The sequence below is a fragment of the Ochotona princeps genome, chromosome 18, assembly GCF_030435755.1.
Source record: "Ochotona princeps isolate mOchPri1 chromosome 18, mOchPri1.hap1, whole genome shotgun sequence".
Lineage (NCBI taxonomy): Eukaryota > Metazoa > Chordata > Mammalia > Lagomorpha > Ochotonidae > Ochotona > Ochotona princeps.
In genome coordinates, this window is record NC_080849.1 from 39679461 (window position 1) to 39706654 (window position 27194).

Below are 27194 nucleotides of genomic sequence, written 5' to 3' on the forward strand. Positions count from 1 at the left end.
TGCACCCGCGTGGGAGACCTGGAAGAAGTCCCTGGCTCCTGGACCAGATCAGCTGTGACTGGCCATTTGGGGAGTGAACCAGCAGATGAAAGATCTCTGTCTCTCATCTCTCTAAAATTCTGTCTTTCAAATAAAAATCTTGAGAAAAACAAAAAGAAAAAGAAATCAAGATTGGAGGTACTAAAGAGTTAATGATTGGAAGGCCTTTCAAAGGCCTTAGAAAAATAGGGATATCCTGACACGTATGAATAAATATCTGTTCTTCAATTTATTTTTGCTTATTTCGTGATGTCTATATTCAAACCAGCACACACACATAACTCTAATCCCTACTCAGCACACAGCTCATTCCAGCAAGCCCCTCAATGTTTGTAATTGCTTCTCCTGGGAGTGAGGATCCTACTGTTTATCACAAACGAAATATTTATATAGTTGCTCAATTCTAAAATTCATATATAAGTAAATAAGTGACAGGAAGGCTGCTAGGGATACACATGGGGTTGGCATTGTGGTGTAGCAAGTTAAGCCGCCATTCACAATGCTGGCATCCACTACGAGTGCTGGTTCTCACCTTGGCTGCTTCATTTCTAATCTAGCTGCAAGTCATGGCCTAGGAGCCATGGAAGAGGCCTAGTCCACCGCCACCCACATGGGAGACTAGATGAAGCTCCTCTCTTCCTCTCTGGCCTGGCTCATCAGTGGCACCGTGGCAGCCTGGTAAGTGAACCAGCACGTGGAAGAGCGCTCTCTTTCTCTTGCTCTCTATACTGTAACTTTCAAATAAATAAACAGATGTTGACGAGAGAGAGAGAGACAGAGAAAGAAGACACTGATGTTAAGTTTTGACTAGAATGATGTTGGCCATCTTGCCAACCTTCAGTGAATCGTCTAAGACGGAAAGTGGGGTGCTAACAATGGCAAACAAGGAAGAATCTGGGCCTTTGAGGATCCCGAGTCACTGATGAACCATTCTGGAATGCCCTTACTTTAGACCTTCTATGGGAAACAATCCATCTCCCTTTCTAGGAAAGTAAACTTTGGATTACTCTTGTTTTTCACAGTAATAAAACATCCTACTTTTAAAAACACACATGCTAGCTTTACTGCTCAGAAAAGGCTTCATGTCTTCTGTAAGTAAAGAAATCTGTCTCAACTGTGGGAACTAAAGTTTTATCACAGAAATAGCTACTGTTTAAAATGATGTCCCCAAGGTAGAAACACAGACACTTAGAACAACACAAAACATTTAAAACCACCGGTAATTAAGAATAATAAAAAGTAATTCTAACTGTATACACTGCCTGTTTCAGATTCCTCAATCTAGATATTCCAGAGAGGCATAAGTAGAATCTGCTCCTTAAAAAAAAAAAACAATTCAGAATCCTCTGGTAATTTCTCGGAATACCCATTTAGTTTTCCTTCCTCTCTTCTTCCCTTCCTTCCTGTCTCTCTCCTTTCTGTCTAACCCCCTCTCCCTTTCCTCCTTCTAAAGTTTCCACTCCTCATACAAGTTTAGATATTCTAGAATTATTATTCTTTCCTTTTGGTAGTATTGTGCATCTCAGGTGTTAAAATAGATGAGAAAAGAATGCTGTTGTCAGGCACACCAGGAGGAGGTAATGAGGTAGGCACTTGACTTACAACTTACAATGCCACCTGGGGGGAGGCCTACAGCCCATGAGACACTGCCTGGGTTCAAGTCCCTGCTCTGCTCCTAATTTAAACTTCCTATAAAGTTCCTGTAATGTGCAACTGGTGATGGCTTGACTGGCTGCGTGTGACACACTCACACAGGAGACCTGGACTGAGTTCTGCCACCTGATTTTTGGCCTGGTTCAGCCTTGCATGGTGTGTGTAATTGGGGAGTAAACCAGTGGATGGGAACTCTGTCCATGTATGTTTCACATAAATTAACTATAATAGGGCTCGGCAGCGTGGCCTAGTGGCTAAGGTCCTCGCCTTGATCCCATATGGCTGCTGGTTCTAATCCCGGCAGCTCCACTTCCTCTCTGTCCCTCCTCCTCTCAGTATATCTGACTTTGTAATAAAAATAAAATAAATCTTTAAAAAAAGAAAAGATGTTAAAAAAAAATTAACTGTAATAAAAGATGAGTTAACAGATCAGTTCTCAATAAAAACAAAAAACCTATATAAAAATGCAAATAAACATATGCAAACACTAAGGCTATAACTAAAAATACAAAGGTATTTTATTTACTGTTTAATTTTGAAATAATCAGTGCCAATCATGCAAAGCTCACACTAAGCTGATTTCTTTAAAATTAAGACATTGAGGTCAAATACGGCATGAGTATCACTTATTTCATTAATGAGATATTAGTGTTATACTGTAATACTTACAAAATTCGTTCCTTCTTCAGTTTGGTTACTTTTACTTGTAAACCTGAAAAGTAAAAAGAGAAAACTGTATTATTTTATTTATACCTTTGACTATTTTTAAAGCAGTCATCTAGATGCACAAGTCAAATTCTACAGCATTAAATCACTTCAATCTTCAATCTGGCCCCTGAAAAAGGAACCAGGTCCCATTTGTTTACAGAGTACATTCCACTTACCTTCACCCTGAGGTAACATAATACGGATAACATTATTGCTCTTATTGTATTATAGGATAACCAAGTAGAAAGAAGTTCTCTGAACTTAAGGTGAGTTACTTCCTTTCTAACACCAGGGGCAAGCATATAATTAGAAGTTCACTATAAATGAAGGTCTATGTTCTGACACAGCCCATGTATCTGCTAACAGCAACAGTATTTATGTAGGATCAAGTCTTCTGGAATTAAACCAGATTGCGGCAGGAAGTCCAACACTAGGAGCACAACTGCTTGAAAAAGTACTTAACAAAGGACAGTAATGTATTCATGTCACGGTATCTGCTCTATGTCTAACAGTACCTCAGAGTGAAGAGGAAAAATTGAATTAGAAGATGTCTAATTTAGTGTCAGCAAAGTTGAAAGTCATACACAAGTATTTATTGGAAAGGCAGAGTTATAAGACACACAGAGAATCTTCCAACCCCTGGCTCACTCAACAAATGGCCACAATGACCAGCGCTGGGTCAGGCCAAAGCCAGGAGCCAGAAGCCTGGAACTCCATCTGGGTGGCAGGGGCAAAAACTTGTACCATTCTCTACTACTTTCCTGGGTGCATAAACAGGAAGCTGGACAGGAAGTGGAACAGCCAGGACTCAAACTAACCATCACATGGAACACCAGCACAGACAGTGGCTTAACTCACTGTGCCACAACATTGGCAGCAAATGCAGTTTTTAAAAATAATATATATTTTCCATTAACATCTAGTAGATTTTTCTCACATTTTTTAAGGTCTTATTTACTTATTTGAGAAGGAGAGAGAGGGAGAAGGCAAGGGCGAGAGAGTGAGAGAGAAATCTGTTATCTACTGGGTCACCCTCCCAGTTGGTCACAAGAGCCAGCACTGGGGTTAGGCCAGCAAGCAGGAAATCCATTTTGGTATCCCAGAAAGCAACAGGAATTCAAGTGCATGATTCACCATTCTGCACTTCCAGGAGTTTTAGCAGGAGCCAGACTGAAAGTGGAGTAGCAGGAACTCAAACAGCACTCCAATATGGGATGTGGGTATCCCACACAGAGGCTTAACCCATCAGACCACAGTGCCAGAATACCCATCCTTAAATCAGAAAAATTATACAGAGATGGAGAAGAGATAACGGGAGGCCAGAGAGGTAGAGTAGGAGAAATATGGCTGGAAAGGTGAGAGAGTTACATAAGGGATCCGTGGTGGTAGTTATAGGATCTACATGTGACTAAACTGCACAGAACTAAATACGCACACATAAGCATATGCTGCAAAAACACACATAAATGTGTGTACTCACAAAACCTGGGCCGATGTTGAAGCACAGAGGGTTAAGTCTATGCTATGCTGGTATTCCATATCTGCAATGGTTCAAATCTGTCTACACCACTTTGATCCAGTTAATGTTACTGCGGGAGCTTCAGAAGATGGTCCAAGAACTTGAAAAACCAGACGAGAGTTCAAAGCTCCTGGCTTTGGCCTGGTCCAGCTCTGGGGAGTAAACTAGCAGATTTTTTTCTCTCTCCCTCCAATTAAGTGAATCTTAAATGGGAATGGGGGGAGCTGGAATCTATACAAAGCTAGTAGATTGTACTAATATCACTTTCTTAGTTGTGATAATTCACTATACTTATGTAAGAACATTTCAAAAGATCAAAGGAAAAATGGAATTCAGTATATTTTGGTACAAAAATTTTGAAGCCTGTGCATATGCAATCTTCAAAAGTTAATGAAAAAGGGAAAAATGTGTATGATTTAAGGAGTTCAAAATTTTCTTGCAGCAAAATAAAGTTATCTTTTAATCACCTTGTAGCCACAAATGTTTTGAGTGCCTTATAGACACTCCCTGGAGAGAGCTGAGCAGTGGGCACGTCAGAGCTCTGCATTATTTCTTCTTTTTTTCTTTTTGCACATATACCATCTCTCTCCCTTCTTTGCACTACTTCTTATAACTCAAAATAAAGATGTTTTAAATTGTGAAAAATTATTTGCCCTAAAAGATTTGGAGAACTGCTAACACATGAAAAATAATACGTTACTTTTTTAAAAAAAAGTTGAATAGGGCCCAGCGGCGTGGCCTAGCGGCTAGAGTCCTCGCCTTGAAAGCCCCGGGATCCCATATGGGCCCTGGTTCTAATCCCAGCAGCTCCACTTCCCATTCAGCTCCCTGCTTGTGGCCTGGGAAAGCAGTTGAGGACGGCCCAGTGCATTGGGACCCTGCACCCGCATGGGAGACCCGGAGGAGGTTCCTGGTTCCCGGCATCGGATTGGCCCGCACCGGCCTGTTGCGGCTCACTTGGGGAGTGAATCATCGGACGGAAGATCTTCCTCTCTGTCTCTTCTCCTCTCTCTGTGTATATCTGGCTGTAACAAATCTTTAAAAAAAAAAAAAGTTGAATAAAAACTGACATGACTGTTTTTTTTGAAAAAATCATTTCCGTTTGTCAAATTCCCACCCGAGACAACTCTCTTTCAAGTAAAGATGACAGCTTCGTAAGACATTCTAAGTACTCGGAGGAAAGCATTAAACTATTTTTGAAGAATTAAGAACTTGTGGCCATACTAGGTCAAAGAGTAGAGTCAGCAGTTTCTTCTTTTCTCTTCCCAAAGTTTAAACTAGGTTCTGCTTTCAAAAGTGAAAAGTGCAGCCGAAGATGAGATGGATTCTTGCCATAAGCCATTTAAAGAAAAGAAACAATGAGATAGAAAATCCATATAAACTTCAAAAGGAAATTCTTGGGAAATATGGAAAGACGAGCCTTTTATCTTAGAAGGATTCAACACCTGTGAGGTATTTGTTCTGTCACGTAGATCAGGCCTGAAATGGGTATTATGTATGCATATGTGAGTGTGAGTTTAAATTTTAGCATCTGCTATTCATCAAGTCAATTAGGCATCTACAATTAGAACCCCTATAAAGTGTGCTTTAATCCTGTTCCACACCCATCGGAAGGAATGAGGCTATACAACAATGTGGCTCCTGTATGAACAGGTAGTCTGTTCAACAAAGTATTTGGGATTGTAACACTGGCAATATGAGACAGCTAGTGAGGAAACACAGCGCCAAAGAAGGAGCACTGTGATAGTTAACCCTACATCTCCTCACATGCGATTCTAGAGGAACTGCAACCGTCAATGGCCTAGACAAGCAGGGATAATAGAGCTGAGCTCAGAATTGAGGGAAGAATTTGATCTGTTATACATAAACGAAATGTCTGCTATGCTAACTCATTTGAGTTCTCTACAAAGAACAAACTTTTAGAATCTATATATGTTCACTTTAAAAGAAGTTATTTATGGCTTTGATTTATAATATATATATTATATATAACATATATTATATATACAAATATATATTTATATTTATAAGTATAAAATATATAATATATATATAAAATATAAAACATAAAAGTAAGGTACTTTTTTGACAATAGTGGCTTTATATCCAGATAAAGTAATTTAACTTATGCCAATACTACTGGCAGTATTTACCTAATTTCAATTCAAAAGTGAAAGTTCTTCTCTTAATACAATGCAACCATATTTAAGGATTATGTTCCCTTTGCCTCAGATTGAATCAACTTAAATTGGGGGAAATGGATATACAGATGCAAATGTAAATAAAAAACAGCAGTGAGTGCTACTGACACCATTCCTAATAATGTGCAGGAAACTGAAGAGGTGGATTAAAAGTTCATGTGATTTCTTTCACTACAAATTTGTGTAATCTGATGTGAAGGTCTTCTTTTTGAATTTTTGATTACATATCTGAGAAAATAAAAGGAGTAATCCAAAACTGAATTGTGATCCTTATTCTGTCACAATAGAGCTTTCAAAAGGAAACATTACACCACAAGGACTGCATATTTCTCTATGAACATGATTATCACATTTACCAGACATGGAAAATACATACACTGAATACCAATGATAGAATCTGACATGACCAAAACACCTCTTACTAAATTAGTGGTGTTTTTGGCCTGGCATGGTAGCCTAGTGGCTGAAGTCCTTGTGCCAAGATCCCATATGGGTGCTGGCTCATATCCCAGTGGCCCTGCTTCCCATCCAGCTCCCTGTTTGTGGCCTGGGAAAGCAGCCGAGGATGGCCCAAAGCCTTGGGACCCTGCACCTGCTTGGAGATCTGGAAGAAGCTCCTAAATCCTGGCTTAGGATCGGCTCAGCTCTGGCTGTTGTAGTCACTTGGGGAGTGAATCATCAGATGGAAGACCTTCCTGTTTCTCCTCCTGTTTATCTCCCTTTCCAGTAAAAATAAATCTTTAAAAACATTTTTTAAAGATTGGTGGTATTTTAAAAAGTAACTTCTAAATTCAGCTTAATAACCTGTGCTTTTAAATAATAAAAATGATACTCCTGGGGTAGGCGCTATGGCATAGGAAGCTAAGCAGAGGCCTGTTGCAGTGGCATACCATATGTGGTTGCCAGTTTAGTCCCAGCTGCTCCACTGTTGATCTAGCTTCGTGCTTACGGACTGACAAAGTAGAGGCAGATGGCTCAAGTTCTTGGGTCCCTTTACCCACATGGAGACCAGGAAGAGATTACAGGCTCCTGGTTTTGGATCAGCTCAGCTCCAGCTGTTGTGAACCACTTGGGGAGAGAACCAGCAGATAGAAGGTCTTTCTTTCCTTCTCCCTGTAAATCTACCATTCCAATAAAAACCAATCAATGTTAAAAAAAAAAAAAGTGCAAAACAATAATATTAAAATATTTTAAAAGGCAAAAAGAATGTATCTAAACACACTTAACTCATTTTAACACTGACAGTAGTAGCACTGTTCATTAGAACACAGAAAATAATAGGACACTAAAATGATCATCAAAGAATACAACTGTCCTAAAAATAAGTCTACAAAGTCAGTCATCAATGTCTTCAGAATTTTTCCTCCAAAAATGATCTGGTAGGAAAATTACCCATTGGGGTCTGGCATGTTCGTCTAATGGCTCAAATCTTCCCTTCCAGATCCATGCTTGCAGCCTGGAAAAGCAGTAAAGGACAGCCTAAAGCCTTGGGACCCTGCACATGCATGGAAGAACCAGAAGAAACTCCTGGCTTCTGATCAGCTGAGCTCTGGCCATTGCAGCAACTTGGAGAGTGAACTGGCAGATGGAATATCTTTCTCTCTGTCTCTCCTTCCCTCTGTAAATCTTTCCAATAAAAACAAATAAATCTTTAAAAAAAAAGCAAAAAACAAAAATTACCCACTGGTAAAATTACTCATGGTTGCCTTTTGTTTATGCTTTCCGTGTTTCAAAGAAATGCACTGTAAACTTACTAAACTGTGATCAATGCACATGCTGTTTACTAGACGACATACTTTGGATATCATTGTATTATTTTTCAGTCAAGTAAGAAAAAAGTGCTCTGTAAACACATGAAACAGGATATTCAGATGCATATTAGATCCTACAGGTAAATCTCCTTGGTTATCTAATAAGAACTAAGTATCTAATACTACCATTCATAACATTTCTCTTTTGGTTTTTACTGATGCACTTTAAAAGTAATGAGTCAATTTTGATTTCTATATACACTTCAAAACCTACAATGTCCAGACAAGTCCATGTTTGATGTCTTTTAAATAGCCTCTTATACTGGTTTCTCCAAGTGGATCCCACTGCTTCTTAAAAAAAGTTAAGTACCCTTTAGGCATGCCTTTGATGTTATCACAGAGAATCTAATTTTATACTGAACTACGTGGAACACACTGACAAAGGACTAATTTTTTTTAAAGTCCTGCCATCAGCAAATATGCCTGCCTCAAACCAAAGGGTTTTCAAATTACATTTTTTTTTTTTAAGAAATGCTTATTCACTGAACATCTTCAAGAATTTTTGAGTAGAGTTGGAATTGTGGAGAACTGAAATAAGCTACCACTTAGGAATTCAGCATCCCATACCAAGGCACAGATTAGTCCAATTCTGATCCACCTCCCTGCTAATGCACCTGGGAAGGAAGAAGCCGGCCCAACAGCTTGTACCCCTGTCACCCACACGAAAGGCTCAGGCAGGAGTTCCTGGAGCTTGCCTTCATCCAGCCTGGTCTAGCCCCTAGCCATGTGGCCCTTGAGAAGTGAACCAGGGGAGGCAAGATCTCTCTGTATCTCTCCCTATCACTGACTTCCAAATAAATAAATCAATCTTTAATGTAATAAAATTCATAAGTAATTTGAAATTTGGAAAAGTGGTAAGACACCAAAAATTATTTTCTTTCATCAAGTGATATAGTTGCAGTATCATTCATAGACCTAAGATTCTAATCATATAAATTAACAACTGCCATTTCTCAGTTTGTCAAATTATTAAAGCATAGCACACTACGATATATCTGTGAGTTTTATATGCATATATTCTGTAATTCTGATCAACACAATGTCACAATCCATACAGCTGTGTTTGAGTGTTAACTGCACCACTTCTGATCTAGCTTCCTGTTAATGTCCCTGGGAAAAGCAGAGGTAGATGGCCTAACTGCTTGAGTTCTTGCATCCAAGAGGGTGACAGGAAAAAATTCCTGGCTTTAGGTTGGCTCAGCTCCAGCTTTTGTGACCATTTAGGGAGTGAACCAGGAGATGGAAAATCTGTCTTTCCTCTTTCTATAAATCTGCCTTTCAAATAAAAATAAATAATTCTTTAAAAAAATGCAGAGGATGTTAAACACCAACTCTTTGAAAAACTACAATTCAGAGATAGAGACTTTCATGGCAGTTGGAGAATACCAAGTTAACATGCAAACAACAACACCACCACCACCACAAGTCTTAGAGAGGGCCAGTGTTATGGCATAGTGGATAAGGCTATTGCCTGCAATACTAGCATCCCATAAAGGCACTGGTTTGTATTATCTTCCTGCTGATGGCTTGGGAAAAGTAGTAGAGGATGGTCCAATATCTGGGCTCCTGCTACACAGGTGGGAGACCTGGATGAAGCTTGTGGCTTCTGCCTTGTTCAGCCCTGGTCATTGTGGCCACCTGGGGAGTGACTATCTCTGCAACTCTTGACTCCCAAATTAATAAATCAATTTCAAAAAATCAGTTATGTTTCTCTAAGTTAACATGTACAATCTGAAAGGGAAATTAAGAACTCTATTTGCAATAGCATCAAAACGAACAAAATACCTAACAGGCATCACCAAGAAAACGAAAGATTTTTACACTGAAGAGTACAAAATCATGAACAAAATTACAGAAGACATCAATAAGTGGAAAACTATTCCATGTTCACGTTTTAGAAGATACCAAGATGTCAACGGCATCCAAAGCAATCTGTAGATTCACTATAAACTCTATTCAAATCCTAACAGTCTTGCAAAAATAGAAAAATCTGTCCTAAAACTCATACACAACCCCAAGAGATCTGAAAGGCCAACATAACCTTGAAAAAGAACAAGACTGGAAGTTCAACAGTTTGATTTCAGAACTTACCACAAAGTTACAGAAACCAAAACACTATGTACTATCAGAAACACAGACGTGTCAATCAACAGAATAGAACAGAGAGGGTAGGAAAAACCCTTATACATAGGGTCAAATAATTTTTTTTTGGCATTAGCTTTCTGATTTCATTATACTTATTTTTTTTATAATCTTTACATAGTTGATTAGGGCACAAAGGGTCAAGGGTTACAGGAAGGGTCAAGTAATTTTTAAAAATTTGGTTTATTTTATCTACTTGAAAGGCAGAGAAGAAACCTCCCCCTGTTGATTCCCTCCCCAGGTTGAAGCCTGGATTCCCACATGCATGGAGGGGCTCCAGCTGTCACCTGTGGCCTCCCAGGCTGTATGCCACAATGCTTGCCCCTGGTCACATGATTTGAGACAAGGGTACAAAACCATTCAAAAGGGAAAGGACAGTATTTTTAACAAATGATGCTGGAAAAACCAGATATTCATATGAAAAGAATGCAGCTGTGCATCTATTTCACTACCTCCTTGTCCAAAAATGAAATGTAAGACTAAGAATTTCCTAAATTATCTTAACCAGTCAAATTCTATTTTCTTTGCTGTTTCCTCCTAGAGACCATTAGTTTCAAAAACTGATAAGGGAGATCACAGAAAGTAATTAACATGTGAAACTTCCAAGTCTGCTGTGGTTGTCTTGGCAGGGCTAAATGATTTTGCCAGTCTTCTGTGGTCATTATGCCAGATGTTCCCCACCTGATTGAAGACTTACCTTGAACTTCTTTATCATGACACTCTTTTAGTTTTGTCCACAAATCTTTGAAGTCATTAGATATATCTGCAGAATTAGGGCTTCCACAACTGCTTCCAGAGAGGTTCATTGTGCTTGAAATGCTCCTCAGTTCTTTTTGCTTAGTGTTTTCTGATCTTTTTCTGTTACATTATATACTTGTGAAGCTGTCTTTGGACAGCTGAAATACCTGAAATGACAGATTCCAGTTTATAGGATGTCTTTATCTTTATGTAATTCAAAATTAGGATGAAACACAAGCCTAGCTGTTAGTGCTTTCTCCGCTGCTGACAAGCAATCATTTGGGAATTTGGAAAGGGATGGAGGAGAATGAGAAAAGACAATTACAAGGACAAAAACCCAGATCCCAGTTATTTGGTCTTTATGAAAGGTAATCTTTTGGCCAAATTTTCCCTTATAGAAAAAAAATTATTTTATGTATTTATATCAAACTGAAAGGATTCTGCTATTGAGAGGTTTATACTCATGCCATACTGCATCTCTAAGCTTGAACTGATGGATGACACAACATGCTACATAAAAACTGGAGAACACCTTAAAATATTAATCCACATATACATATGTATTTACAGAAATTCACACAAAACAAGACAGAGGACCCTTAGATCTGCACACAACAGGATCAGCTTTCTGAGGACAAATCAATAAGATACAGGCATTGCATAAACCTATGAATATAGAAACATATTTAGAGGCACACTACTCTGTGTGAGCAAAGGTAAGTTCACTACTTACATAGTAACTACTGATGGAAACAACAGGCTATTAAGTTCAAGAGGATTAATACATATTGAATAATATGTATTCTTAACCTAAAAAAAATTAACTAGTTACCATTAAAAAAATGATTAAGGGGCCTGAAAGATGGTGTAGCAATTGAATCCTCTGGCCCAGCACCAGCAACTCTGAGTGGTGCTGGTTCATGTCTCCGCTGCTCCACTTCCCATCCAGCTCCCTGCTGTGGCATTGGCAAGCACTGGAACATGGCCCAAAGCCTTGGGACCCTGCACCCCTGTGGGACACCTGGAGAAAGCTCCTCATTGCCAGCTTCAGACCACCCCAGCTCTGGCTGCAGTGGCCGTTTGGGGGGAGTAAACCAGTGGACGGAACTTCCCCTTCTCTCTGTAATTCTGATTTTCAAGCTAAATAAATAAATAGATAAATAGATAAATAAATAGTAAGTTAAACCTCACCATTCGGCTCCTTAGCAATGCCCTATCATTGCTAACTTTGCCCAAACTGACACTAGGTGTCTCCTGCTATTTATCAAGGTATCTGATAAAGGAGCTAAAAATAAGTAATGACATTGAAAAGCTACTTGGTGGTAAACTATAAATCACAACAGAAATAAATATGTACTTTTTTTTTCTAAAGATCTAGCTATTTTTACTGCAAAGTCAGATATACAGAGAAGAAAGACAAGAGAGGAAGATCTGTCCAATGATTCATTCCCCAAGTGACTGCAATGGCTGGAGCTGCACTGATCCTAAGCCAGGAGCCTGGAGCCTCTTCCAGGTCTCCCATGCAGGTGCAGGGTCCCAAGGCTTTGGCCGTCCTCGACTGCTTTCCCAGACCACAAACAGGAAGCTGGATAGGAAGTAGGGCTGCTGGGATACAAACTGGCGCCCATATGAGATCCTGGTGCCTTCAAGGCGAGGACTTTAGCCACAAGGCTACCGTGCCGGGCATAAATACGTAGTTTTACTAGATTTTTTTGAAGACCAGCCTTAAGGAAAAAAAAAGCCAGCATGGTGGTGAATGGGATAAAGCTGCAGTCTGCAACGCTGCTCTTCCACAAGGGTGCTGGCTGACGCCCTGGCTGCTGTCCCGATCCTGCTCCTGCTGCTGGCCAAATGTCTGGGAAAAGCAGAGGAAGGTGGCCCAAGTGTCTGGGCTCTGGCCACCCCAGGGGAGACCTAGAGGAGGTTCCTGCTGATTGTTGCCTGGTCCACCTCTGCTTGGGAGAGTGCAGGCCGGCCACCATCCTGGGAGCGAATCAGCCTAATCTCAAAAAAAAAAAAAAGTAAAAACCACATGCTTGTATTATTATCAGTAAAAGGCACCATACATGTTTAATAAGCAGGGGCTGTGCAGGTTTACATCATTTCCCTTAGTCTTCAAGCCAACTCCAGCAAACGGTTCCTAATACCGATTTCATTCTGCAGCTAGGGACGCAGGTGTAAGCTTAAATGTCTCCGGCCAGGCGGCGTGGCCTAACGGCTAAAGTCCTCGCCTGGAAAGCCCCGGGATTCCATATGGGCGCCGGTTCTAATCCCGGCAGCTCCACTTCCCATCCAGCTTCCTGCTTGTGGCCTGGGAAAGCAGTCGAGGACGGCCCAATGCATTGAGACCCTGCACCCGCCTGGGAGACCTGGAAGAGGTTCCTGGTTCCCGGCTTCGGATCGGCCCGCACTTGGGGAGTGAATCATTGGACGGAAGATCTTCCTCTCTGTCTCTCCTCCTCTCTGTATATCTGACTTTGTAATAAATAAATAAATCTTTAAAAAAAAAAAGATTAAATGACTCGCCCACTGTGACAGCTAGGACTCAGCTGGGACTCAGTCATGAGACTAACAACTGTAAAATATTTGTGGCAAAGCAACGTCCAAAGCAAACACATGATTTCCTTAACAACGGTCTAATTAGTAATTTAAAACACCTCTGTATATTGAACATCAAGAGTGTAAAACAAAAACAGGTGCCTAATTTTTTTTTTTTAACCACACGAAAATCATCATCAATCCCAAACTCGTTCAAGTTGGCTCACAAAACCCTGCCCCCTTAAGCCACCTGCCCAGCTCTCCTGACCGGCAATGCTTTGCGTCCCAAAACGTTAGCTTGCTCCACAAAGCACCCTGATCTTTAAGCAACGTACATCCTTGTCCCCACAAGCAGCATGCCGGGCTCGGAAAGCTTGTCATCCTCTGACGCATTTTTCCGTGTCAGAACCCCACTGACGGTGAGCGGGGCATGGGCGCTCACGCCGGGAACAGACGCGCCCATGGCCTCGGTGCGGTCCCCTCGCGGGCCACGCAGCCGCCCCGCGCCCCGTCCCTCCCGGCCCGCGGGCACCGAGCGCGGGAGCCCGGGATTAGCCGCTGGGCCAGCGTCCGAAAAGCGCGCGGCGCGGGCGGCGCCTGCGCGGGGCGGGCTCGGCGCCGGGAGGCGTTCCCCTCTGAGCGCGCGGGAGACCCGGACACAGTCCGCTGCGCGAGCCCGCTTCCCGCCGCCGGTCCGCTCCCATCTCGTCCAGCCCGCGCCCAGCCCGCTTCCTCGGACGCTGGCCCAGAGCCCTGCGGCCACCCCGGCTCCGGGAGCCAAACCTGTTGGCCGGGCGTGCTAGTCCACACCGGAAGTCGCCGCTGCAACCCAGCGCACTCCGGTTAGGGGAGAAGTTTCTTCTTTTCTCACAGCTTCCAAGACGGGCCGGAGAGCCTCGAGAGCCCCAGGAGGGGGCTGGGAGGGAAGCAGGCACCCTCCTGGGGCTGCGGAGGAGGGACGGCCGCGGCTTCGCTCCTCTTCCCGCCCCGCTGCCTCAGCCTCAGGCGGGGGCGGCCCGCACTTCCCGGGGGTGGGCGAAGGCCCGAGGGCGGCCGGCCGCGCGCCGAGATGGCCGGCCCCGCCCCCGCGGGCGCCCTGCCGACGTCACGCGGGAGTTCTCGTCGCGTCACGCCCCTTCCTCCGGCAGCCCTCTCCTCAGGCCGGCGCTCGGTGCAGAGCCGGTCCGGGGTCTTTGCCCGTTCGTCGGCGGCAGAGCTCACCTCAGGCCGGCGCTTTGGGACAGACCCTGCCTTTCTAAGGAAGGTGGCCTGAAGGGAATTGGAGCCGCCGAAGGAGCGCCAAGTCCCTGATACAGTGTGTGTGTGACTGAAAGCGCAGGTCAGGGATTGTCTCCTGCGTGACGGGACCCGATGGAGAATAAATTTAGTCCGCTCGGGAATGGGCACGGACTAAGCGACCACGGTTCTCAGCTGTATTACGTCATTACCTGCGGTTGAGCGATGCAACCTGACAGGTCTGGTTGGCCACGCCGTGTCTCAAAACGTTGTTTTTATTTTGTTTTGCTGAGGTGAAATGGAAAATTTCTCCCAAACCTGAAATGAGAAGGAATCAGAAAAGACCCACATTATTTGTTGGGGCAGCATACTGTTTCGGGGATGTTTTCCCAAGCCAGGCAGGTTTTCCTTTGTTGTTGTAATAGTCAAACTGAGTGTGTTGTGCCATTTATCTTGATTTTCTAAATGTTTTTTAGACCACTGAAAGTACATACTTTTTTTGGTAGTCCTTGTGAGACTTGGGAGGAGGGCTGGGTGTCTTATTATAAACTTAAAAATGAAGCACAGTGTCAGAAATACAAAGCCTAAAGGGAATGTGCCCCCACCGTCCCCGATTGGAAAGGATGGCTCAATATCCTGACTTCTTGGAATTGGCCAACAAGACATCTATTGTAGCACTGCCCTTCGTTCCCCTGTGATACTGTCCATTCATTTCCAAGTCTTGTGAGGCATCATAACACTTTTTAAAGGTTTATAGTGGGAAGGGGAGTTTTGTTAGAAACGCAGAGAGCTTACCATGAGTGTCGGTTAACAGCCTCCAGAAGGAACGGTGTTCTTGCAAGGAAAACTGAGTGGAATGCCTTAGTCTGTCCCTGCTGGCTTCACCAGACTCACACCTAATCCATCTGTAGAAGTCAGACTCTGAAAGACCGACTTGACACTTCTGCCTGAATCTCCACGTGCAATCCATTGCCAAGGACTATCTTATCAATCATCTAAACCCATCCCCTGCCCTCTGGCTTCATAATCCAAAATAGCCTTATCTCTTGCCTAAGTTATGTCTCCCCAACCAGCTGCCTCACCTAACCCTTTGTCTTAAGTCATGCTCATAAACTTTGAGCATCTAGTCCTGATTTATGTATATATTTGGTTTTTTCATTGTATGCATGCATTAGTGGGAAGCTGGTACATTTTACTGAGTTCCATGCTATGGAAGTAGACCTGCTCGGTTTAGATCCTGCTCCGATAGTTTCCTAACGGTGACCATGGCCTTTCTGCTTAATTTTTCTGTCTCATTTTTTTGCTTCTACTTGTAAAATGAGATTAGTGAGAATATCAGCTTGACAGAGTATGAAATTAATAACATGTAAGCAAATTTATAGTGTTTATGTACCTAGTCTGTACTTAATAAAGCTAGCTGTAAGTAGCACTTTGGTGCTAATACACTGAAATTTTGTTATACTTTAAGGACATTTTTTGAAAGATAAAAAAAGAATAGAACATCTCATCTTGAGGTATACCTACCTTGAGATCACTTTTCTAAATCTGTGATTTTTGAAAAGTAAACCTGATACTGTTGCTGCTTCTTAAATCCCTTCAGTGGCTTCCTGTAACTGATGAAAGCCCGTTTGTACTGCCGGAACTGACTCTGCAACTTAGTTTGCAAACATTTTCCATCATGTGGCCTCACTGGCTTTTCTAGTATCTGCCAAGCGTTTGCATGCTTCTGCCATTGCCTGTAGTTCGCCACCTAACCTACCTTACCCTTTACCTGCCTACATACTGTAATCATCTTTTTATCTTATTCCTTTAGTTCTTGTACAAGATGCTCTTGTAACACCACACATATCTCCCGTGTATTACCCCATACTGTCTTAATTGTTTAATTCATTCTCTCCATTAGACTAAGTTTCTTGAGGCCAAAAACCATATTTTATTTGTTTTTATCTCCAGAAACTAATCAAGTGCCTACCAGTGTCAGTAGTCTGTATAAATGAATGAACCTGGGCATCCCTTGGTGGATTTCTGTTTTTCATGTAAGTGGAAATCTTTGAATATGTGCAAAATTCTTAAAGTTGTAAAATTAGACTTTATAATGGCTGGTTGAGCAGTGGGATGGTAGATGTATTCATAAACGTTTGTCTCCAGATCCATATGATGAAATAAATTATAAAATCCCAAAGATCTGCTGAAAAAAAAATCTTTACCAGAGAAAGTTACTTTGAACAACTAGGCATCTCTCCTGGTAACTCCACAGCCTTTTCCATTTTGGCATGCTTAGGTAGTGAACACAGCCATGAGTTTTAGATAGGTGATGGGACAGAGCTGCTTTCCATCCAGAGGCAAGTTAGGGCTCTAAGGTGTGTCAGGCCCTGCACTGCCAGCTTCAGGCCTGGGCCTTCCATGTCCCGGCACTGCTATAATCTATTGGAGGCCTCCAGTTAGCATGCTTGACTTAAACATAAAGGTTTATGTTTCATATGTTTAATCACAACTTTAAAAACTGTGATGGCAGTGAAAACTCAATGATTCTTAAACTCATGACCGTTTTTTAAAAGTAATTCGTGGGGGTATAACGGAACATGCATCCCAGCATCCAGACAAAACATGGATTCCCAATGAAACTGTTGGACATGAGTAGACAATGGGATGCTGGACTGTCTGACATTGTCTGTACCAACAATGTCGGGGTACACTTAAATAAGAGACTGATAGAATTATGATTCCTTATGAAGGACTACACTATTCTAACAAAATGGGAAAAATCTGACTGGGGGGTGGGAGTTTTTAGAAGGGAATCCCAGCCTATAAAAACTGTACCACAATTCAAAATTCAAAATAAAAATATATTAATCATTAAAAAAGTAATTCAAGACATCTTGGAAATGTTGACTCTTGATTGTATAATCTATGCCTCATTTCTACAACTGATAGATGAGTGTTATGAAAGGAAAATCTTAGGTTAGAATGATGTCACAAAAATTGTATGATTCTAAATCTCATACGAGGCATCAATAAAACAGCCATTGTTCAATTCTTATTTCCTTTGCTGTCTTACAAACCCTCACTATTTTCCTCAAACTTTTGTACTACTCTCAGCAGACATCCTAACCTCCTGATTAAACATGAAAATTATGCTCAACAGATGTTATCTTTTAAATTTCTCTTTGCCTTTCTCAACTCTATGAGTTTGGTGAAGCATTTTTCAGATTAAAAATACAACTGAAATCCAGCCACTGCTCACCAACTCACTGCATGCACCTGGTCCAAGTCACATTGAGCAATAGCAATAGCCTCTTAAAAAAAAAATCAATTATCTTTTGGCTTCCACTGTTCTACCCTTACAGTGTATTCTCTAATAGTAATCAGAGTGGCTCTTTAAAGTTTTGTCGAAACATCACTTTCTCCTGCCCAAAATATTCCAAGATCTTCTCATTACCTTGGATTTAAACTCCTTTCCATAGAGTCAGAGCAAATCTGTCACTGTTTGCTACTGATGTTATCTCCTAAATGTAGTTTGGACTTTGTGCTTTTCTTTCTACCTCATGCATATTGGGTTTTGACAGCCTCTTTGCTTCATGTCTTCTCCCCAAACGAGTTTCCATACAGTTGTCCATTATTTCTTATCCGGCCACTCCTTTGCTTAAAACCCTTCAGCAGCTCCCCATTGCCTGCAAGTTCAAATTTAGTCCCTTTAAAATACCATAGAGGAAAAGAAAATGCCACAGAGGCTGTCCATATTTTCTACTATATGTTCAGTCAATCCTAAAATGCCACTGAAATAGTTCATTTTTCTACCGTATACTTTGCCCTTTCCCTGTATTAACAGGAAGCTGCTTTTATTCCTGTCTCCTCCCCTTTGCTATTTCTTTGTCTTGGCTCATGTAATCCATTTATCTTTTGCTTATCTCCACCCCCATCTTTTTACACGTCACTTTTCTACTTACCCTGTAAGACTTGGGTCATACCTCTTCCTGGAGACTAACCTGACATCTCTCTTCACTCTTTCCTGTCTACTTCCATTAATGCCCCCCATCCTCTTGAGCATATTTTTAACACTGTACTTAGGGACATTATAATAATTTTTTATGGTTTTTATCTTCAAATAGAGTGGACTTCTTCATGTCAGACACCATGCTTTATTTTAATTCTTAGCATAAAACTAACTCATAGAGTCGTAAATAATTTTGAATTTCCTAGTAACCAATGAAAATAAGGAACAGGTGAAATTAATTTATATTTTACTTAATTTGCCTAATATTTACATGTAATCAATTAAAAGTTAATAAGACTTTTTATATCCTTTTCCTTCACATTAGTCTTCCAAATCTCATGTGTGTTTTACCTCAATAGCATATCTCAAAGCAGACTAGCCACATTTCAGGTGCTCAAGGCCACACATAAACAGTGGCCACTGGATTGATCAAGCATATATAATAACCAAATAGATATTCAATGGAAAATTAAGGTTTTGCGATTTATCCAAGAACAAGATGAATTTGGCAGTAGGACCCCACTATCTCTGACGTTTGTACTGGATGTTTCCCAGTTCTCTCCCATTTCCTGCTCACCCCTATAATTGAGTGCCTGAGTAGCTTATTAAACCCATTACCATTTACATGGTATCTTCTAGCGCCTATAGTACAACCCACTCTACTAGTAAACTGAGGGCAACTGTTACTTGGGCAGTCAGAGCTAAATAACAGGACAAAGGCTGAGAGATGAGGGGAGGAAAAGTTCTAAAACAAAAGAAAGTATTAATTGTCAGTATTTCTGCCAGCTTAAATGAACCCTTGATTTAATCCTTAAAAACTTGTTTACAGTAATTAGTAAGTGATGTTTGTGGGTGGGTGAATACATCATTCAGTGATCTTGCTGCTTGTGCCAAAATGCTTTGTTTATGATTAGCACTGATGGTGCCAAGATTCCATTTAGGTTGAACTGTTTTATAATTGTTTTTAAATATATTTAACATTCATGGAGGATGTCAGTATCACAGTTTTTATTTTGACAGTCTTAAGGGTTCATTCAAGTACTTATAATAGACATTTAAGATTACACATTACTTTCCAATTACAGTAGCTTCATGTAATCTGTCCAATTTCTAAGATAAAGAAGCTTTATTTATTTTGATCCTTAGTACAGATTCACTGTATTTAATAACATCTTTATTTCCCTCCATAAGCTGTTAGAGTCAATTTTTTTTGTTTGTTTGTTTGTTTTTGTTGGCTGAGCTACTTCATTTCACATCAGTAGTTGGCAATGTTTTACTGGATATATAATTTGCCCAGTTTTGGAACTATCTCTTTATGCTTGATGAAAAAGTTTATTCATAATTTCCCCAGTTTAAATGATAATAGTCCGTTAAAAATGTTATCGACCTGCTGTTTACAAAATGATTTATCATTGGTGGAAGAGGACATCTGTTTCTTCCAGGTCATTTATTTGTAATGCAATGGCTTTTTGAGCAGTGTTTCATATCCATGCATACTGTGGGCTGATGAAGCCAGGAATTCTCTTATGTGTTTAGCCTATTAGACTTTCTCTGTAATGCTGGCACTTAGAAGAAACTCAGAACTGAACTGCTGAAACAATGATAAAAATTTAGGAGTGATCACTAAAACTATAGGGAAACATTTGTTATTTGAAGAATTATGGAAAACAAGTCTTTACTGTTTTATCCAGTCATTTAAGTATTCTGCATTGCTCTGTGTAGATAGATATGTATAATGCTACCATGACAGAAGCTATGGCAATAATATTTATTTACAATAATGGAAAATATTATGAAAGGTTAGTTGTAGGGACAAGTCACTGCTGTTGGAAGTCTGTTCATTAAAACATGCTTTGATAGGTTCATGAGAGCAAACATGTTATACATTATTTTGTCTACTAAAAAATAATGATTCATATCTTCATGGTAATTTTTCCATTTGTGAATTGATTATTTGATGCTGGTAAACAGTTGTGTTGTGTTGTGTAGTACACTCACAACTTAAAATAAAAAATGTATCTCCAAGCCATATAGACTTAATTATTTTTCAGTCTTTTCCTGTCCTAATTATGATTAAGGAAAATGAGCTTTGTTTGAAACATTTTGCGGCTGGCATTGTGGTGCAGTGGGTGACACCAGTATCCAGTATGGGCATCAGCTCCCATCCTGACTACTCTACTTCCTTCCCACACAGCTCCTTTCTGGTAGCCCAGGAAGAGCGGTACAGGATGGCCTAAGTGCTTGGGCTCCTGCCACCCATGTGGGAGATCAAGGCAGAGCTTTCGGCTCCTGGTTTCATCCTAGCCCAGTTCTAGCTGTTGCAGCCATTTGGGAGTAAACCAGCAGACAGAAGATCTCTGTCTCTTTCTCGTTTTATGGGTGCCTCTACTCCTCCCTCTGTAAGTCTTTCACAATAAATAAATTAATTAAAAAATAAATAACAGGACCCGATGCAGTGTTCTTATGGCTAAAGTTCTCGCTTTGCATGGGCCAGAATCCCCTGTGTGCTCAGGTTCGAATCCTGGCTGCTCCACTTCCCATCCAGCTCCCTGCTTGTGGCCTGGGAAAGCAGCAGAGGATGGTCCAAAGCCTTGGGGCTCTGCACCCATGTGCAGGACCCAGAAGAAGCTCCTGGCTCCTGGCTTTAGATTGGCTCAGCCCCAGTTGTTGTGCCACTTGGGAAGTAAACCAGCAGATTGAAGATCTTTCTGTCTCCCCTTCATTCTGTAAATCTAACTTTCCAATATAAATAAATAAATCTTTAAAAAGTAATACTAAAGAAATAGCAAAGTATTTGGGGGGGGGGGCATTGTGGTTCAATGGGAGTAATCTGCTAATTGGAATTCCCACATCTTGCATCAGATTGACTGGTTCAATCAGTTTATCAGTTTATCAGCTTCCAGTCCAGCTTCCTGCTGATGGGCCTGGAGACAGCAGATGATGGCTCAAGTATTTGAATCCCTGACTCACATGTGGGAGCCCTGGATGTAGTTCTGGCTCCTGGCTTCAGCTTGACCCAGCTCTAGTGTTGGGGACTTTTGCATTTCATAAAAATAAATACGTAAAAAATAACCCATTCTGGATTTCAAATAAATAATAAATAACTTCATTTAAAAATAAGTATTTTGAAAGTAAATAAGTGACTTTTTAATTTTCCTAACCCATATGTTACTCTAAGGAAATTTTGATAGTTACTCTTCTAAATTTAAATGTAAAACTGTTTTTATTCAAAATTCTTAGATCCTGAGTTTTAGTGAGTACATTTTCATTTTTACTTAAATTTTAAACAGAAACGTTTAAAATTTTTACTGATTTTATGTTTTAATTCAGTTCACATGCTTTATTACAGTTTGTTTTACAGACTGTTTAGGAATATTTGGTAAAATAGATTGGCTTCATCCTCCCCAAATTCAGTAGGGTTTTTTATATATGGTGATCAAATGCTCTGGCTTATTAACAACAGTCTTGGTCACTGCTTGTTGTTCAAATTTAATTATTAGTAGGGTTCCAATTTATTTTAAGAATATTCTGGTTTGGTTGATAAATCCTATGCTGAAAATCTTTAAGGAACTTGAAATACAAACTAATTAAAGAGGGAAGATTTCAGTGCTGTTTTGCAGTTGGGAATATTTCCTTCTTATCTGTATACTGGCCAATCTGAACTATGTTTAGATTGTTACATAGATAATATAAACTGTAGAATAATTGCATTTGTTGATAGTACTCTGAAATTCCTATGAATTAAGGAGTTGTTTAATACTAACAGGACATTAATTCAAGAACAATCAACAATGACAAAATACTTTTCCTATTTATCTTTTCTTTTGGATTTAAAAGTTACTGGCGTACAGATCAGGGATGGTTTTCATCTTTTCACAGAGGTTGGGAAATTTTTGATTAACAGTTTATGAACATATTAGGGGATCCAACGCTTCAGTCCTGGTTCCAGTTTCTGATGTCACACACATCCCCATACTTTTTCTTCAGTACATTGCTGTTTTTAAACAAAAGAATCTATTAAGGATTAATTTTTAAAAATTTAGTGTTTTTGAGAAAGTAAGGATTATGAATTTTAACCAAAAACTACTACCTAAAGATTAGTTTGCAGACCTAGAAGATATTCCTATTTACTTTAAAACAAATTGACATTGTAAGAGGCTACTAAAAGGACTTTACGATTTGATAGGAATTTAATTTGTCTCATGATTGAGGAACAGAAAATAAACTGATCTCAGTCTGAGTTCAAGCAAAGTGCCTGTTGCCAACCATCCCAGTTAACTTTTTAGACTTTTTTTTTAAAGTAATTTTATTTCGTAGTAATTTGGGCACATGTATTCTTTTTATTTGCCTTATAGTGGGCATGTGTGTTTAGGAGATATATTAACTGCTGATGGGATTAGCAAAAATGCTTATGCTTGATTTCCTAGCTCTGAGTTTTGGGTTCACTCATGTACTAAGTTTAAAAATAATTACATTGAAACATGAGTGTTTAGCCTAGCAGTTAAGATGGAGAGGACCTGGCTTTGGTACCCAGCTCTGCTTCTGATTCCAGCTTCTTGCAAGTGCAAATCCCATGAAGCAATGGTGATTTCTGAGTAACTGCATTCCTGCTGCCCTCCTGGGAGACCTGGGCTGATTCCTGCCTCTGGGCTTCAGCAGCCCTACCCAGGAGGGTGCTGCAGGCATATGAAAAGTGAACCAGTGGATGAAATATCTCTTTCTTCCTTTCTGTTCCTCTCTTACTGTCCCCATGTCTCAAATTTAAAAAAAAAAAAAAGCAATTCAAAGTGACTTAAATTATGCTCAATCTCATAAGAAACCAGAGAATAAAGTGCACCTAAAAAATGCGATGATGTTCTATAACCAGTGATTGGCATTTAATATTCTTCCCAGCCTAAGTTTATTGTGACGTGACCTAAGCTAGGAGGTAGGACTAGACTCAAGTCCTAACTCTGATTGTGTACATGTTCCCTCAAGGAGTCTTTTGTCTTCAACTGAATGATGAGAATATTGATACTTTCTGTGCCCAAAAGGGTTGTTGTAAGAATGAAAGTGTATATTTGAAGTTTCTTAAAGTTGTCTTCATAAGTTTGAAGTTGTTGATTGGGAACAGAGTGGCAGCAGATGTTTCAGGCAGAAGGCATTTGAAAAGGTTCTGCTGGGGGGAATCCTTGTGAGTTCTAGAAACTTCAGGTGTGTAATAAGGTAGCTGTATGGGTTGATACTGGAAGAGGAACAGCAGTCGCATCATGTGCTGAATGCATTTTATGTATTTATTTATTTGAAAAACACAGTTAACAGAGAGAGGAGGAAAGACAGAGATCTTCCTGTCTGGATTCACTCCCCAAATGAACTCAATGGCCAGAACTGAGCTGCTCTGAAGCCAGCAGATAGGAGCTTTCTCTGGGACCCCCCGGTAGGTACAGGGGCCCAAAGACTTGAGCCAACTTCTGGTGTTTTCTCAGGCCATTAACACAGAACTGGATCAGAAGCGGAGTAGCCAGGACTCGAACCGATACCCAACAGAATGCCTGTTCCACAGGCAAAGACTTAACCTACTACACCATGGCATCAGCCTTAATTTTTACTTCTAATCTTACTAAGTAAATATCTTCTCTGCTTTGGTTATCAGTGTAGTGATGATAATACACACACACACACACACACACACACACACATATCTGTTTCAATTATATCAACAATCCTGTGATAGACATTTCCAACTAGCTATGTAAATATGTATCCAAATGTGAGAAATTGCTATTTAATGGTTAATTTGAAAGCAACAGCTGATCAGATATCTTCAATTACTGACATTGTATGGTCATACAAAATTGTTGAATTGGTATCAAGTTGTGAAAGATACGTAATTATGGAAGGGATTAAATTATAATTTGTTAGATGCATGTATTTTCTCATGTGATGTACCTAATTAAGTTTAGGCAAGCCAGGTCATAGTATTATATGATTGCTTCAGGGAATTTAAAAGATCTAGCCTGACAGCCAAAGTGTGTAGAAATGAAAGACAGGGGCCAGCATTGTGGCAGAGAGGGTAAAGCTGATTTAAGTCTTTGCTGCTCTACTTCCATTCCAGCTCACTGCCAGTGTGTCTGGGAAAGCAGCAGCAGATGGCCCCAGTACTTTGCCCTGTTGCCCACATGGGAGACCTGGACGAAACTCCTGGTTTGTAGCTTCGGCCTAGTCCAACTATGGTTGTAGTGGGCATCTGGGAGTGAACCAGCAGAAAGATCAGTTTCCTTCTGTCTCTTCCTCTCTGTAACTCTTTCAAATAAATAAATCATAATTTTTTTCAAAAAGAAAAATAAAACTAGTTTATTTCAGAAATTTGTGGTTATAAGAAATACTTTCTTTTACACTGATTATTGATCAGCCTCAAGTTCTAGCAGGGGAATGTTGATGTCTTGTTAACTGATCTGAACTAATGTAGTGAAGACCTGAACATAGTTGGTTCCTCCTCTTGAAAATGGTATCTAGAGGTAGGTGTTTGGCCTAGTGGGATGCCTGGATCCCAGTTGGAGTACCTGCTGCTCCCAGTCCCAGCTTCTGCCAGTGTGCACGCTGGGAGGCCTGGCTTGGGGTCCTCAATCCTAGTCTCAACCTGGCCAGGTCCCAGCTGTTTGGGGGGAGTGAACCAAATGATTTAACTTTGCTTGCTCTCTCCATCTGTTTTCCCCTTAAAGACAGACAGGCCTTTAACTTCATTTAGCAAAGTGTTTCTCCACATTTTCTTATTGCTGTGTACTGTACAGTTCTGTTTGACTATTTCATCCTTCAGTTAATTAGCTACTTTACCTTCTAAGTTATCCCAAAAAGCCAGCTATTAGTCTAATAGAATGAAAATATGTGTTCTGCCAGATTTATTTTTTATTAGCACCTATTTCTTCTTAACTTTCTCTTCTGTTCACATAATATACAAAAAAAATTGATTATTTGCCTAATTAAGGCACATGGCTATTCAATTTTTCTGCTTTAAATCTGCTTGACTAGAACCTTAGCATAATGTATTCTTCATAGCAAAACTCTAGGATCACATGTTAGGTTATAATGAATTACTTCTTGTAACCAGACCCTCTTGGACACAGTCCAAGATAAACTTGTACTATTCAAAATTCTGTGTTTCACTATAATAAGAAGTGTTAGTTGGGGTCCAATGTAGTCAGTCTCTTTAGTATAATTTTACTAATGTAAGCTTAAATAATGAAGTCTTTGGATCAGTGCTTAACATAAAAGTATTTGAAGTGTACATACTAATTGTTCTTTTTGCTGCTGTTTGGCTCTTTAAAGATTGACAGCCAAATTCAGGAAATGAATTGTAGCTTATTAGAAAATACCTTTCTCACAGAAGATTAAGTTTCAGTGCATCTCAGGTTTTGTGGGAATGAATCAAATACAAAATAGGCTGAAGCTCCTTACTTTCCATTTAAAATTACTGAATATTTCTTGATCCCTGCTTGTAACAACCATTTTAGTGGCAACTAGATGAATGCAGGTGAAACCTGACAGCTTCTCATCTGATGTTCTGCCCTAGGGGAGTCTCTGAGTTTAATGGATACAAGTGTATTACAACTTGAAACTGTAAAAAATTAGCAGCCCATGAGGCCAGCCTTACCTGATGGAAGTCCTAACCATTGGATAAATGCCTCTCCCATGTGTTGTCTGGCATGCAATTCTGAGGTCATTTTATGGCTCTGAAGAACATACTGGGCTTGGGCCCTGTTTGATTGTAGTGAGGAATGCACTCAAGAATGCACTGTTGTGTTGGCTTTCTTTCCTGCCTTGTTTCCTTTTAGTAATCTCCCACTCTTGTTTCTGGGATGGCCTCCCAAATAAGGAACTTGTACACAAGCCAGAGGATTTACAATCTACTTTCCTTGGAGAACCAGATCAGCAGATTAAGAAAGAGAAAATGAGATTTCCATTCACTACTTTTGAGTTACTAGTGGGAAATTTAGCTTTTGGAAGATTATAGGCATGTATGGCATAATCAGATTAATTGTGCAAACTTCAGGGTTTTAATACTGACCTAAGATTTGTCAGGCATTTAAGTTTTTTCTAATAGTGCCAGTGGGCTGGACTTAAAGGAACTCTTGTTAGGAGTACAACTTCCAAAGTAATAGCTATCTGGTTACTTTTTTAGACTTTATGTCTTTAATATAATGAACTAAAATATTCTGTTTCCCATTTAATTTTTGACATTTAGCAAGTTGAGATTAGTTCTGAATTATTCAAATTAGGTACTTATATAGAAGTAATTCTGAGCATTTAAAACTTTCGTTACTCAAAATTTTAGTTGTTTGTGGTAGGCATATCTAAGTGTTTGAATGTAAATTCAAGTTAATTATTAATGATAGTCACCAAGGTTGAATTATTTATGTACTTAATGTAGTTTCAATAAGAATATATAATTATGGGGCTAAAATGGTACTTTTGTCTTTTAATATGCCATCTACAGACATCCTCTACAGTCTAAAAGAAAAACAAAATTTGCTTACCATGCCTATACATTCAAATTATAGCAGTTAAGCAATTTTCATGAAGCTAAAGTTCATTTCAAGAGCTCAATAAGATCAATCAATTTGTGTTATAAATGGAAA

General features: G+C 40.1%; 1 protein-coding gene and 1 long non-coding RNA gene across 2 annotated transcripts in view; one reads left to right on the forward strand and one right to left on the reverse strand.

Moving 5' to 3' along the window:
- The window catches only part of RBBP8 (RB binding protein 8, endonuclease), a 63607-nt gene extending 49158 nt beyond the window's left edge, over nt 1–14449 (reverse strand). Inside the window, exons 1-3 of the mRNA XM_004579604.3 lie at nt 14133–14449; nt 10771–10978; nt 2362–2404 (exon numbers count right to left, since the gene is read on the reverse strand). Of these exons, the coding sequence (XP_004579661.2) occupies nt 2362–2404; nt 10771–10879 (152 nt within the window). The 5' untranslated portion in view covers nt 10880–10978; nt 14133–14449. The remainder of the gene's footprint in view (nt 1–2361; nt 2405–10770; nt 10979–14132) is intronic.
- A 233-nt stretch (nt 14450–14682) lies between these two features.
- LOC131482530 (uncharacterized) overlaps nt 14683–27194 on the forward strand; it is a 116445-nt gene continuing 103933 nt past the window's right edge. Inside the window, exons 1-2 of the long non-coding RNA XR_009247068.1 lie at nt 14683–14824; nt 16539–16621. This is a non-coding gene — a long non-coding RNA (uncharacterized LOC131482530). The remainder of the gene's footprint in view (nt 14825–16538; nt 16622–27194) is intronic.